Raw genomic sequence first — 14,601 nt, 5'->3', positions numbered from 1 at the left:
TAGGCCTTATTATTTACTCTTATAGTCTCTTATAACCAAGCTATGATCTGTTACAGAGTACAGCGACGACAACGACTACTACTACTACTACTACTAATAATAATAATAATAATAATAATAATAATAATAATAATAATAACAACAACAACAACAATAATAATAATCAGAAGAAGAGGGGGAGGAGGAAGACTTGTTAATATTTTTTATGCCTAATAGCAAATCTTAATCACAACTGACTAATAACATGTTTTATTCCAGGAAAAAAATATGACAGGAAGTATAGCATACTGACATTGCAGTCCTTATCCGTTTGTTTAAAGGGTGTGTGTGCCCGCGAGCGTGTGTGTCTGCGCGCGCGCACTAGCACATGCATGGCACGGCAACGAAATCATATTTTCAATTTTCCTACAGGGCCTTTTTCCACCGAGCCGGTGTTACACCATATTCTGTGACCATCATATATTGTGACCATAGGAGGCGCAAACTCCCGCGTGCACGCGCTTGGTACGCAAGTTACCTAAGTCTGCGGTTGAAAAGCGCTGTCGCTGGACGCGACTCGTTTTTATGCAGACGAACCCACCAGAGTTTTAACTTTCATGACGGATACATTGTACAGCATAGTTTATGAACATGCCTTATAATGTTTAAAGTCTCATGGATAATGCGTATAATCCATGAATAGAGTAAAGTTAAATTGCGTAGTCGGTGTGCATTCTAAATCTAATTTTTACGACGGTAATCTGATTTTACACGCCAATACAGTGGCTAATTAAAATAAAGCGAGAGTTTCAACAATGGGACACATATAGGTCGTACGTTGAGTATTACCACTAAAATGTCAACTAGCAAAGATGTGCGTGTGTACATATATTTATTTAAAAAAAAAATGTATATTATACATTTATAATATTCATAATATAAATACATGCTCTATTACAGAAATGGTGAACCCAGAGTTAGGCTAGGGTCACATAATATGATAGCAGCCATCACAAATGGTGACCCGTATGCCAGGGACTGCCTGCTGATTAGAACCTTAAAAATTCTTCAGATTATGAAATGTTCATGCTCAAAGTCGTCACCTGAAAAAGATTTGCTTGATCCAATATGTTTTTGCATGATTTATGCCAGGGTCACATAATATGATAGCAGCCATCACAAATGGTGACCCGTATGCCAGGGACTGCCTGCTGATTTCAACCTTAAAAATTATTCAGATTATGAAATGTTCATGCTCAAAGTCGTCACCTGAAAAAGATTTGCTTGATCCAATATGTTTTTGCATGATTTATGCCAGGGTCACATAATATGATAGCAGCCATCACAAATGGTGACCTGTATGCCAGGGACTGCCTGCTGATTAGAACCTTAAAAAGTCTTCAGATTATGAAATGTTCATGCTCAAAGTCGTCACCTGAAAAAGATTTGCTTGATCCAATATGTTTTTGCATGATTTATGCCAGGGTCACATAATATGATAGCAGCCATCACAAATGGTGACCCGTATGCCAGGGACTGCCTGCTGATTTCAACCTTAAAAATTATTCAGATTATGAAATGTTCATGCTCAAAGTCGTCACCTGAAAAAGATTTGCTTGATCCAATATGTTTTTGCATGATTTATGCCAGGGTCACATAATATGATAGCAGCCATCACAAATGGTGACCTGTATGCCAGGGACTGCCTGCTGATTAGAACCTTAAAAAGTCTTCAGATTATGAAATGTTCATGCTCAAAGTCATCACCTGAAAAAGATTTGCTTGATCCAATATGTTTTTGCATGATTTATGCCAGGGTCACATAATATGATAGCAGCCATCACAAATGGTGACCTGTATGCCAGGGACTGCCTGCTGATTAGAACCTTAAAAAGTCTTCAGATTATGAAATGTTCATGCTCAAAGTCGTCACCTGAAAAAGATTTGCTTGATCCAATATGTTTTTGCATGATTTATGCCAGGGTCACATAATATGATAGCAGCCATCACAAATGGTGACCCGTATGCCAGGGACTGCCTGCTGATTTCAACCTTAAAAAGTCTTCAGATTATGAAATGTTCATGCTCAAAGTCGTCACCTGAAAAAGATTTGCTTGATCCAATATGTTTTTGCATGATTTATGCCAGGGTCACATAATATGATAGCAGCCATCACAAATGGTGACCCGTATGCCAGGGACTGCCTGCTGATTTCAACCTTAAAAATTATTCAGATTATGAAATGTTCATGCTCAAAGTCGTCACCTGAAAAAGATTTGCTTGATCCAATATGTTTTTGCATGATTTATGCCAGGGTCACATAATATGATAGCAGCCATCACAAATGGTGACCTGTATGCCAGGGACTGCCTGCTGATTAGAACCTTAAAAAGTCTTCAGATTATGAAATGTTCATGCTCAAAGTCATCACCTGAAAAAGATTTGCTTGATCCAATATGTTTTTGCATGATTTATGCCAGGGTCACATAATATGATAGCAGCCATCACAAATGGTGACCTGTATGCCAGGGACTGCCTGCTGATTAGAACCTTAAAAAGTCTTCAGATTATGAAATGTTCATGCTCAAAGTCGTCACCTGAAAAAGATTTGCTTGATCCAATATGTTTTTGCATGATTTATGCCAGGGTCACATAATATGATAGCAGCCATCACAAATGGTGACCCGTATGCCAGGGACTGCCTGCTGATTTCAACCTTAAAAATTATTCAGATTATGAAATGTTCATGCTCAAAGTCGTCACCTGAAAAAGATTTGCTTGATCCAATATGTTTTTGCATGATTTATGCCAGGGTCACATAATATGATAGCAGCCATCACAAATGGTGACCTGTATGCCAGGGACTGCCTGCTGATTAGAACCTTAAAAAGTCTTCAGATTATGAAATGTTCATGCTCAAAGTCGTCACCTGAAAAAGATTTGCTTGATCCAATATGTTTTTGCATGATTTATGCCAGGGTCACATAATATGATAGCAGCCATCACAAATGGTGACCCGTATGCCAGGGACTGCCTGCTGATTTCAACCTTAAAAATTATTCAGATTATGAAATGTTCATGCTCAAAGTCGTCACCTGAAAAAGATTTGCTTGATCCAATATGTTTTTGCATGATTTATGCCAGGGTCACATAATATGATAGCAGCCATCACAAATGGTGACCTGTATGCCAGGGACTGCCTGCTGATTAGAACCTTAAAAAGTCTTCAGATTATGAAATGTTCATGCTCAAAGTCATCACCTGAAAAAGATTTGCTTGATCCAATATGTTTTTGCATGATTTATGCCAGGGTCACATAATATGATAGCAGCCATCACAAATGGTGACCTGTATGCCAGGGACTGCCTGCTGATTAGAACCTTAAAAAGTCTTCAGATTATGAAATGTTCATGCTCAAAGTCGTCACCTGAAAAAGATTTGCTTGATCCAATATGTTTTTGCATGATTTATGCCAGGGTCACATAATATGATAGCAGCCATCACAAATGGTGACCCGTATGCCAGGGACTGCCTGCTGATTTCAACCTTAAAAAGTCTTCAGATTATGAAATGTTCATGCTCAAAGTCGTCACCTGAAAAAGATTTGCTTGATCCAATATGTTTTTGCATGATTTATGCCAGGGTCACATAATATGATAGCAGCCATCACAAATGGTGACCCGTATGCCAGGGACTGCCTGCTGATTTCAACCTTAAAAATTATTCAGATTATGAAATGTTCATGCTCAAAGTCGTCACCTGAAAAAGATTTGCTTGATCCAATATGTTTTTGCATGATTTATGCCAGGGTCACATAATATGATAGCAGCCATCACAAATGGTGACCTGTATGCCAGGGACTGCCTGCTGATTAGAACCTTAAAAAGTCTTCAGATTATGAAATGTTCATGCTCAAAGTCATCACCTGAAAAAGATTTGCTTGATCCAATATGTTTTTGCATGATTTATGCCAGGGTCACATAATATGATAGCAGCCATCACAAATGGTGACCTGTATGCCAGGGACTGCCTGCTGATTAGAACCTTAAAAAGTCTTCAGATTATGAAATGTTCATGCTCAAAGTCGTCACCTGAAAAAGATTTGCTTGATCCAATATGTTTTTGCATGATTTATGCCAGGGTCACATAATATGATAGCAGCCATCACAAATGGTGACCCGTATGCCAGGGACTGCCTGCTGATTTCAACCTTAAAAATTATTCAGATTATGAAATGTTCATGCTCAAAGTCGTCACCTGAAAAAGATTTGCTTGATCCAATATGTTTTTGCATGATTTATGCCAGGGTCACATAATATGATAGCAGCCATCACAAATGGTGACCCGTATGCCAGGGACTGCCTGCTGATTTCAACCTTAAAAATTATTCAGATTATGAAATGTTCATGCTCAAAGTCGTCACCTGAAAAAGATTTGCTTGATCCAATATGTTTTTGCATGATTTATGCCAGGGTCACATAATATGATAGCAGCCATCACAAATGGTGACCCGTATGCCAGGGACTGCCTGCTGATTAGAACCTTAAAAAGTCTCCTGATTATGAAATGTATGACAAAGGTTTGATTGTCCCATCATATTTTTGCTAGGGTCACATAATATGATAGCAGGAGACCACACTCTCAGGGGTTGCCAATTAATTCCAGCCACAAAATCTGTCTTAAATACCAGTACATAAAATCTCCACTTAAGTATTCTGTGCATCACAAGTTTTTTAAGATTTACAGCAGAGTGACACCCTCTCCCAAGTCCCAGTTAGTAATCACAGTTAACAGGTAGAAAAGGTGGGCTTTCATCTTGCTTTGTTATTGTACCTTTTTGTATCTGTTTACTAAGTCTGGAGACGTGTTTATGGATATCTGATTGCTATTATTACAGAAAAATAGGCATAGTTGTTGGAGCTATTTTACAGAACAATACACTGTTACATCTATATGTACTAGCATTACTAGAATTAAGAATAAAACACATATAATTGTTAATAAATTTCAGAACAGCAACATTCATCCAAAAATAAACTTTATTCTGAACTTGAATTATCAACAAACTGAATTTAAAATATGAACAAGGTATTTACAACTTAAATCAAAAGAAAATCAAAATTTATTAACATGCCAGACAGCAGTACTCTTTTGAAGTATCTGTTGTCCCAACACAGGTCAGGTGGTACCACCTTCCACATGCATCACACTGGATCTGTAAGCATAAAGCATGTATTGAGTAGGGTTTATTTCATTTCTTCATTATTTCATTTTTTCTGTACAAATAATTCCCACACATTATGTGTGCTCTTAATAAACAGATCATGCATTATTTAGCAAAACATATGTTGTCTTTATTTCAGAATACTTCTTAAGGTAAGTCTGTTTTGTTTTTCTTACCTAAAAAATCCTATGAAGATTGTGTCATTGATACTGCAAGATAGTAATATGTTCAGTCGTTGTAGTATTTTCTTTGGCATGCATTAATGTTTCATCTGTACTCATTGTTGTCATATACTTTGGTTTTTCAGGTTTGTTATATACATAATTGTTTTATATGAATGCTTTTCTGTGTTTTGTATATTCTTTACAATAAAAATGCACTCCATTCTCCCTCCTCCTTCCATCTTGTTAATTCTTGCAAAAAAGTTCTAAATAGGTGATGGCTTCTGAGGTTTCTTGGAAACACATTTCCCTTAGCAGAGGAATTAGGCATAACTTTGGTTTAATGTTGGTTTTAGGTAAACACATACCCAGTCTGTGTGTTTTTCATTTTGTGGATCGTCGGAGTCTACTTTTGAAATTTTTTCTCCACAATAGTGGCAAAGCTCACGAAGATCATCTGATCAGAATAAGATCATTATTAAGATCATAACTTATTTCAATTATAATAAATTCATGTTTTATAAGTTGAATCAAAGAATTCAATGATATGATAATAATGCTAAGTAAAAGTAAAAACTTACCTGTCTGCTTCAGCAGTTTGACAGCTACTTTCTTTCTATATTTGCAAACTGCTGATCTTGTGGTTGAGAAGATTAGAGGCTCCTCTGCCAGGATTTTCTCAGCATACTAGAATGCAACATAGTCACTAAGATAAATAAATGACATTTGTAATACATCAAATGAACTGCAAATATTTGGGTTTAGGAGACACAAAAAACAAAGGACACAATGAATTTGTAAAAGCAAGAAATGAAAAATAGATAAAAATCTCACTTTCAAAACAAATATGCCACATGAACTGCCATCGGGTTGTAATGAATGTGGCATTGTTTCTGCCTTCCATCGGGACACCTGACACCCATGCTTCCTCATAAATGCCCTCAAAAGTAGACAAAAGCAACATTAGTTAAGTTCCTTGCTGCTTTATAGAATACACTGGTCTTAGCAGCAGTCTTCAATGAAGTTGCAGTACCTTGTGGACTCCAAGCATGTTTTTAGTTTTGAGGATGCGTGTCCTAGAGAGTCCAGCACCAAGCTCTTCAACAGTTTGGGAAACATTGCCTATATGACAATAAAATTAATATGCAGCATACACTATAAACAATAAGAAGTGAGACTCCATACATAATAAAAAAAAGGTTGTTCTTACTGTCAGTATCCAGTGGCCAGGTTCATGTACTGCTCCCAGTATTACGTTAAAGTTCCCTGGGTTGCACTAAAAGGTAATTTCAAATAAAGGATTAGAAGGTAACACCACACCTCAGAGCATACCACTATGAGAAAAAAATCACTATCATAAGACCAGTTTTTGTCTGGGTTCATTTCTCTTGTAATACAACTTGTGCTCTAGAAATTATTCAAAATCAAAGGGACAAATGAATGTTTTGTGTTAGAGCAGTGCCACCACAATGACAAATAAAAAAAAACATGTAACAAACAAAAACACTTGCCTTGGCGCAAAAGAAAAAAAGCAGCCAGAGAAAAAATGACTCAGTTCAACCAAAATTACATACACACTAAACTCAGTTAATGTTGCAAAATCACCACTTCCAAATTGTTGTTAAACAGACAGACTAATCATAATTATTACAAAATAAATCATTATTTTTTTTATTAAAAATATGTATACATACGCATACCATACCAAGAATGCCTCGATCTTTCATTTTGCACCACTATACCAGATATCTATAGCTATGACTGTGATGGTTGTTTTGTAGTTTTATCGTTTGTAGTTTTGTTATACAATGTATGCACTTTGGAGTTGCAACTCTTCCAATATATGTAGGCAATATAGTTGTAGTTCTTATGTTCCCTTCACACTTCTATCTATGCTCGAAGTCGCTTTGGATAATACTGTCAGTCAAATGAATAAATGTAATGTAAATATAATACCTAGACGAGGACTAGTACCAGCACCATACCCTCTTCTTATGATAAAATTAATAACATTTAGAAAGTAGGAACAAAATAGGACATTCATATACCAAGTCAGTCACCGTATGTGGCTTCACACTGGTGGTGATGGTACACTGTCACAGCATCACTTTTCATTACCTTTAACCTTGACGTCTTCTTCTGCCAAATGCTAGTCATTTCATAGGAATCAATGAAAAGGGCCTGGTTGTCTTCATTTCTCTGATTGTGATGCTGCACCAAACGCAGCAGGTAGGCATTTATCACCTGAGAACCAAAATATTAATTTTCATACATCTGCCAGTATATATAGAATATACATACACACACATATAAAGTGCTATAGAAAAAAAAACATATCCCAACACACCTCACTCTCAAGTTCCTGATCAGGAGCTGTTCTTGTGATGTCCCAGTAAAAAATTTTGTAAGGCCCAATTCTTGAAAGCAGTACATGGACATTTTTCCCTTCCCAGGCCTCGTTCACACCTGTAAAACAAAACAAAATTAGAAATCTAACTAAAAATCTTCTCTTAGTGTAGTTTCTAACAATATACATTCTACAGCACATTCAACACTGCCCCACCCTCTCCATCTGACTGTTATCCAATCTGTAGCACAAAGGCACAGAGCACTTTGTATTTTTATTTATTATTGTTTAACTGTTTTTAACCTTAATTATTTATGTAATCTTATTGCTATTATTGTCATTGTAATGCTACTGTTATTGTTGTGTAAAGGTAGATTGGCAAAGAATTTCATTGCATGGTTGTGAACCATTTTCTTTTTTACTGTGCATATGACAAACTACTTGAATATTGAATCTTTATAATGATTTGAGTGATATTTTTAATATAAATGGCATTCTGCAGAATATAAAAGTAGTTCACATTTGTATATGAATATTATGACTGAGTACATACAAGACAGCAGTGAGACGGCTGGTGGAGAGGTAGATACAGTGGCTGATGCCAGCAGAGGAGTGGTGGACACAGCTGTTGGTAGAGATGAGGATGGATATGCAGAGGTAGTTGGAGTAGGTGGAGAAGACGATTCTGCTGCAGAAGAGGTAGCTGGAGTAGGAGGAGAAGCTGGTTTTGCTGCAGGAGAGGTAGCTGGAGTAGGAGGAGAAGCTGGTTTTGCTGCAGAAGAGGTAGCTGGAGTAGGAGGAGAAGCTGGTTTTGCTGCAGAAGAGGTAGCTGGAGTAGGAGGAGAAGCTGGTTTTGCTGCAGGAGAGTTAGTTGGAGTAGGGGGTGAAGGTGGTTTTGCTGCAGGAGAGGTAGTTGGAGTAGGTGGTGAAGGTGGTTCTGCTGCAGGGGAGGTAGTTTGAGTAGGGGGTGAAGGTGGTTTTGCTGAAGGGGAGGTGGGCACTCTGGCTTTAGCCTTCTCTTTTAATTTGCTGGGAATTCTAGGGACCTCTTCAGTGTGCAGCTTTAAGTGGTCAATGTTAACCCTTAAGGTGGCTTTCCCAAAACCATCTACAAGGTCAACACTTTTCCCCTCTATTCTTGTCACTGTGAAAGGCCCCAAGAACTCGGGCTCCAATTTTCCTCCCTTCCGTTGCTGACTGCGAACATTCTTCCTCCACACCATGTCACCAACCTGAAGCCTTTGGCCAAATGTCTTTGATCGCAGGTGCCTTCTGGTCTTCTCCTGCACCCTTTCAACATTGTCCTGTACTATTTTGAGGAGTTTTTCCTGCCTCTCAATGTCAAAGGTGACCTCCTCTTCTAAATATTTGTCCTCAATGGAGTGATCAATCTGTAGAAAATTAAATAACGTTTTTAAGATATTATTTAACTTGTCTTCAGTAGTCAAAGAATATATGCATTAACATTTATATTAAAAACCTGTCTAACCTGATACTGTTCAGGCACTTCAAATGGGTAGCGTGCTTCTCTACCAAACATCAGGAAATATGGTGAGAAGCGTGTTGTCAGTTGCTTTTTGGTGCGAAGACCAAACATCACTGCATCTAGATATCTGTCCCAGGTGTTGGGCTTATCGTCCACCAGCTTGGCAAGAGCCCTACAAATGAAATAGATACATCCATAACTTTTTGGTTTGAATTCCATATTCTCCATAGGATTGTAACAGTTACATTGTTTTTGCAGTCACCCTTATACAGTGATCTGAATAAAACTTTAATAAACAAAGAAATCAATGGGGGAGCTTCCCAAACACAAACAAGAATATAATGTTAGATATGAAGGCTCAGTGAATACATGGAAGGTACAATGAGTGAGTAAGCTGGTTTGGCTTATGTAGTGGTGTGTGAAGACTGGAAACAGGGGACTGGAATCAGGCCAACAATCAAAAGCCCAGTGAAACAAGTGTAAGTGTAAGACTAGAAAAGTAATGGTGAAAAGATGTAATCATATTTTACCTCTGTATGGTACCATTACACCTCTCAACCAGCCCATTTGTTTGGGGGTGGTATGGGGCACAAAGGCTCCTCTTGATTCCCAAGGCTTGGCATACCTCTGTGTTTATCTACAGGGAATGTAAGAAAACCTCTTTCTCATTTGTGCCTGAATTGACGCTGTATAAACATATATAAGTTCATACCACTGCTGAATGTTCATACCTCTGCTGAATAGCAAATACATAGCCTGACAATGCTTACAGTACATATTCGGCAACATTTGTAAAATACAATAACATTTCAAAATGTATTGTATTAAAAAAAAAAAAACTTACAGTGTTGACAAACTCTTTGCCCTGGTCTGTGAGGATGCGTTTGGGCACTTCAAATTGGTAAACAAATTTTAGTATGCACTCTGTCACTTCCTTTGCGGTCTTTGACTTTAAGGCATAAGCTTGTGTCCATCTTGTGCAATAATCAATCATCACACATGTATACTGATTCTTTTCTTCTGTCATGACCAGCTTCCCAATTAGGTCCATGCCAACAAGTTCAAATGGAACCTTTGTCTGTTAAAGTAAAATCAAAGTTAATTAGAAATTAAGCTAAATTGGAAACTATAAATGCTTTCATAAATTAAAGTCAGTAGTACATATGACAGACACAACACAATCTAGAAAATCTAAATTCACACCACATCAAGAACAAATGTACTTGTATATTTCTTTTTTAAATTCCACCTATATCTCTCTTTTTCATTCCTCTTTCCATCAAATTTTTCACAGTCTTTTATGGGGAAATTTTCCAAACTGCTCCTATCCATTCAATCTATCTATTGTTAGAATGATAGGCCAGCTTTTTCATCCATGCAAGCTAAATATCTAAGTAGGCCTAATAATAAAATCTTTGTCTTCTATGCAACCTGTGGTTTTTTTTTAGGTGGCATCTTTCTTGAAACAGTGGAGTGAACATGGAGCCACACTTGACTTTGACCAGCCTAACAATACATTGAAGACCTCCGTTGCCCCAAATGTATGAGGCTATTATTCTAATTATAATGAAATGAAAATTAATAACAATTATATGTATTTCGTTGTTTTATTATTCTGCAAGTTTTGCAGAATAATGGTATGAGAAATGGTATGACAATAACGGTATGAGAAATTTCTACTGTTTGTTATTATTTTTATAAATTTATGTCTGCTAATAAGGGTATTACTTGCATTCCATGATAATGAGCATTCAAAGGGCATTATTTTTAAAACTCTACAGTAAAATGTCATCAAACTCTGTATATAATAAGTATGATAATTACTCTATCTGATGGCGTTAAGGTTTATGACAGATCACACATTGATTTCCAATGGGTCTTAATGGGAAACAATGCATATTTCACAGGGCATTATTTATAAAACTCTACAGTAAAATACCTTTAAACGCATGATATAGTACGTGTAATAATTGCTCTTTTAGGTGGTGTTAGTGTTTTGAACGGACGTTTTGATGTTTACCAGGTAAATTGCTGTGAATATGGCAGATCACACATAATGCCTATTTAAGGTGGAACGGATTTTGCAAATAAGGAACTGCTATTGCGAATAAGGAGCCAACTTCTTCCTCGTAATAATCGGCATACCTAACAACTGTCGCCTTAAACCTTTGTGAAATATTTCGCGAACATCTCGACTAATTTGTGTAACAGTCTTTATAATTGTACAGATGAATTCTGGGTAGATCTGGGCAAGCATCAGGCTCGTGGAAAGAGCGGTATCGGAGCGAAACTGGAGCGAGACAGAGCGACCGCTCCAGCCATGATAAAAAAAACCACTCCGCGCTCTGACCGAATTCCGCCCGCTCCGCCCCTCGCTCACGCTCCGCTCACATGCTCTGCTCTAAATTAATGCATAGGATTTTAAGCTGTACTATATAAATGCAATGTGAGGACAGACATATGAAAGACATATGAAAGTGATCAGTTGTCAATTGTTGACACACGTCTGCATATAGTGCAAAACAATATTATAAACATTATAAACAGTCATATATATAGGTCCAAAACTTACCTTGATTGGTGTGTATTGCGTTTCAGTTTTTAGTGTGCCTTTGTTTTTCTGGCAAACTGTACACTGTGACACCTGTGACAACATACAGAATTTTTTTCAATGTGGAAACACGTCTTTACGAACTTCAAATAGCTGTATAAGAAAAACATAAATAATAACATACCCATCGTTCAATGTCTCTGGACATTCCAGGCCAGTAAAAACGCTGGGATATGGCATCCCTAGTTTTTAATTGCCCACAGTGTGCTCCAATGCCACTGCTGTGGAACTGTATGAAAAGTTCATCAGCCTCTTCTGCGCCACGAACAACTTTGGCCCTGACTTCTTCGTCAGAGCCCTTGTTTCTGGTGTAGTACAAGTCTCCATCTAAAATACATTCGGAATTATACGTATATTAATAAACATATGAAGACTGCTGTATTTACTGTTGTACTATTTACATTTACTTCACATGTATTAAGGCCACTTAAAATTAATAAATTGTTTTACATGGCCGAACGCCTCAATTTTTTTGGTGACGGCTCGATTTTTTTAATATTTTATATTTTTCAAAAAATCGGTTTTTTTTACCTCAAAAACTGTGGGTGAAAAATCTTTTATGTCAGCCTCGGATTTTTCAATTTGACGCTTCTCGGACAATGGTTTTTATCGTTTGTCAGATTGTGTGTGGGCCCACGGTATTAAAAAGAACTTTTCTAGTTTTAGTATATCTCTGTTGCCGTTCGTCTTTTCGCTAAAAATATAAAATAGAAAATAGAAAATCCCCTACTCACCAATATTTTAGAAGTTTGAGTCATGTAAAACAATTTATTAATTTTAAGTGGCCTAATGTCTGGAAGTCATGTTTATTAGATGTTTCTTGCAAAAAATAACTTACCGATTATGGAGAAATTAGAAGATCTTCTTCGTAAGCTGTATCTCTGATGCTTGCTGAAATTTTTCGGATATTCTCCTTTAATTAATAAGTCAAATATTTCTTTGACTAATTGGGGATCCATGATTTCGAAACAGCGATAGGCCTACGGTATTACGTCATACGTCGTCATACGTCATTCGCGTTACGTCGAACTCGACTTTTTTTGCAAAAAATACAGAAAAATACAAATCGTCTTCTTTCGGTTTCAACCTTACGTCAGCCAGGGAATGCTAAAATATGTAAACTAATATATTTTAATGTTTGCAATCAAATAAAAGCTTATAAATGTAAAAGTATTGTCTTTTTTTAATTGGTGTTTCGAGCCAATAGGGGTTTTTCGTATCAAGTCGTTTGTCGAAGTTGTGCCTTCTGGAACCAATTACTGACGTAGGGTGAGGTATAACTGTATTTCACCTTGACGTGATTAGCATACAACTGTCGCGTAAACAGTAAAATTGACCCTGTTATTTTACCTGACTCTAACTCTGATTGTGACATCTAGGTAAAGCAACGCAGAACCTGGAGCTGGAGTCTAAATACAACCAGGATTCAGATCCAGACAGTGCTCGTTGCGTAGACTTCTTTTCATTCACAAGGTCTTATTGATTCAGTGTATTTGTCTCCTGGTTTTGGATTTTTTCTTCTGGTTTTAATTTCTGGCAAATTCGTTGGATTGTGCTGTGGATTATATATATATATATATATATATATATAAAATAAATCATGCAAAAACATATTGGATCAAGCAAATCTTTTTCAGGTGACGACTTTGAGCATGAACATTTCATAATCTGAATAATTTTTAAGGTTGAAATCAGCAGGCAGTCCCTGGCATACGGGTCACCATTTGTGATGGCTGCTATCATATTATGTGACCCTGGCATAAATCATGCAAAAACATATTGGATCAACCAAATCTTTTTCAGGTGACGACTTTGAGCATGAACATTTCATAATCAGGAGACTTTTTAAGGTTCTAATCAGCAGGCAGTCCCTGGCATACAGGTCACCATTTGTGATGGCTGCTATCATATTATGTGACCCTGGCATAAATCATGCAAAAACATATTGGATCAAGCAAATCTTTTTCAGGTGACGACTTTGAGCATGAACATTTCATAATCTGAATAATTTTTAAGGTTGAAATCAGCAGGCAGTCCCTGGCATACGGGTCACCATTTGTGATGGCTGCTATCATATTATGTGACCCTGGCATAAATCATGCAAAAACATATTGGATCAAGCAAATCTTTTTCAGGTGACGACTTTGAGCATGAACATTTCATAATCTGAAGAATTTTTAAGGTTCTAATCAGCAGGCAGTCCCTGGCATACGGGTCACCATTTGTGATGGCTGCTATCATATTATGTGACCCTAGCCTAACTCTGGGTTCACCATTTCTGTAATAGAGCATGTATTTATATTATGAATATTATAAATGTATAATATACATTTTTTTTTTAAATAAATATATGTACACACGCACATCTTTGCTAGTTGACATTTTAGTGGTAATACTCAACGTACGACCTATATGTGTCCCATTGTTGAAACTCTCGCTTTATTTTAATTAGCCACTGTATTGGCGTGTAAAATCAGATTACCGTCGTAAAAATTAGATTTAGAATGCACACCGACTACGCAATTTAACTTTACTCTATTCATGGATTATACGCATTATCCATGAGACTTTAAACATTATAAGGCATGTTCATAAACTATGCTGTACAATGTATCCGTCATGAAAGTTAAAACTCTGGTGGGTTCGTCTGCATAAAAACGAGTCGCGTCCAGCGACAGCGCTTTTCAACCGCAGACTTAGGTAACTTGCGTACCAAGCGCGTGCACGCGGGAGTTTGCGCCTCCTATGGTCACAATATATGATGGTCACAGAATATGGTGTAACACCTGTTAC

General features: G+C 37.1%; 1 protein-coding gene across 4 annotated transcripts; it reads right to left on the bottom strand.

Moving 5' to 3' along the window:
- Positions 1–5,000: 5,000 nt before the first annotated feature.
- LOC140587630 (uncharacterized) lies at positions 5,001–13,254 on the bottom strand. 4 transcript variants are annotated; one of them, XM_072709027.1, is made up of 16 exons: positions 12,647–13,254; positions 11,933–12,135; positions 11,770–11,841; positions 10,042–10,275; positions 9,728–9,834; positions 9,201–9,369; positions 8,265–9,102; positions 7,712–7,830; positions 7,483–7,608; positions 6,575–6,640; positions 6,398–6,486; positions 6,199–6,304; positions 5,946–6,051; positions 5,733–5,821; positions 5,380–5,412; positions 5,001–5,194 (listed from the first exon to the last, which is right to left on the bottom strand). In XM_072709027.1, the coding sequence occupies exons 1-15, from the start codon at positions 12,765–12,767 to the stop codon at positions 5,404–5,406; spliced, it is 2,454 nt and encodes an 817-aa protein (XP_072565128.1). In that variant the 5' UTR covers positions 12,768–13,254; the 3' UTR covers positions 5,001–5,194; positions 5,380–5,403. The 4 variants fall into 4 exon arrangements, 3 of the variants coding, with proteins under 3 accessions (XP_072565128.1, XP_072565127.1, XP_072565126.1); XM_072709026.1 differs by lacking the exon at positions 5,380–5,412 and having other exon boundaries at positions 12,647–12,721; positions 13,159–13,245; XR_011989277.1 differs by having other exon boundaries at positions 5,380–5,821.
- Positions 13,255–14,601: the final 1,347 nt, after the last annotated feature.

The sequence above is a fragment of the Paramormyrops kingsleyae genome, chromosome 2 (genome assembly GCF_048594095.1).
Source record: "Paramormyrops kingsleyae isolate MSU_618 chromosome 2, PKINGS_0.4, whole genome shotgun sequence".
Taxonomy (NCBI): domain Eukaryota; kingdom Metazoa; phylum Chordata; class Actinopteri; order Osteoglossiformes; family Mormyridae; genus Paramormyrops; species Paramormyrops kingsleyae.
Note: the sequence above shows the minus strand (reverse complement) of the source record. Positions and strands in the feature narration are given on the sequence as shown.

What these genes read in the sequence shown, in the direction of transcription:
- LOC140587630 (XM_072709025.1), bottom strand. Translation starts at nt 12,767, where the DNA reads ATGGATCCCCAATTAGTCAAAGAAATATTTGACTTATTAATTAAAGGA. An exon ending in GCAAAGAGTTTGTCAACACT is followed by an intron (nt 9,835 to 10,041) that starts GTAAGTTTTTTT and finishes CATTCCCTGTAG; the next exon opens with ATAAACACAGAGGTATGCCA. An exon ending in ATGAAAAACACACAGACTGG is followed by an intron (nt 5,195 to 5,732) that starts GTATGTGTTTAC and finishes TTATGCTTACAG; the next exon opens with ATCCAGTGTGATGCATGTGG.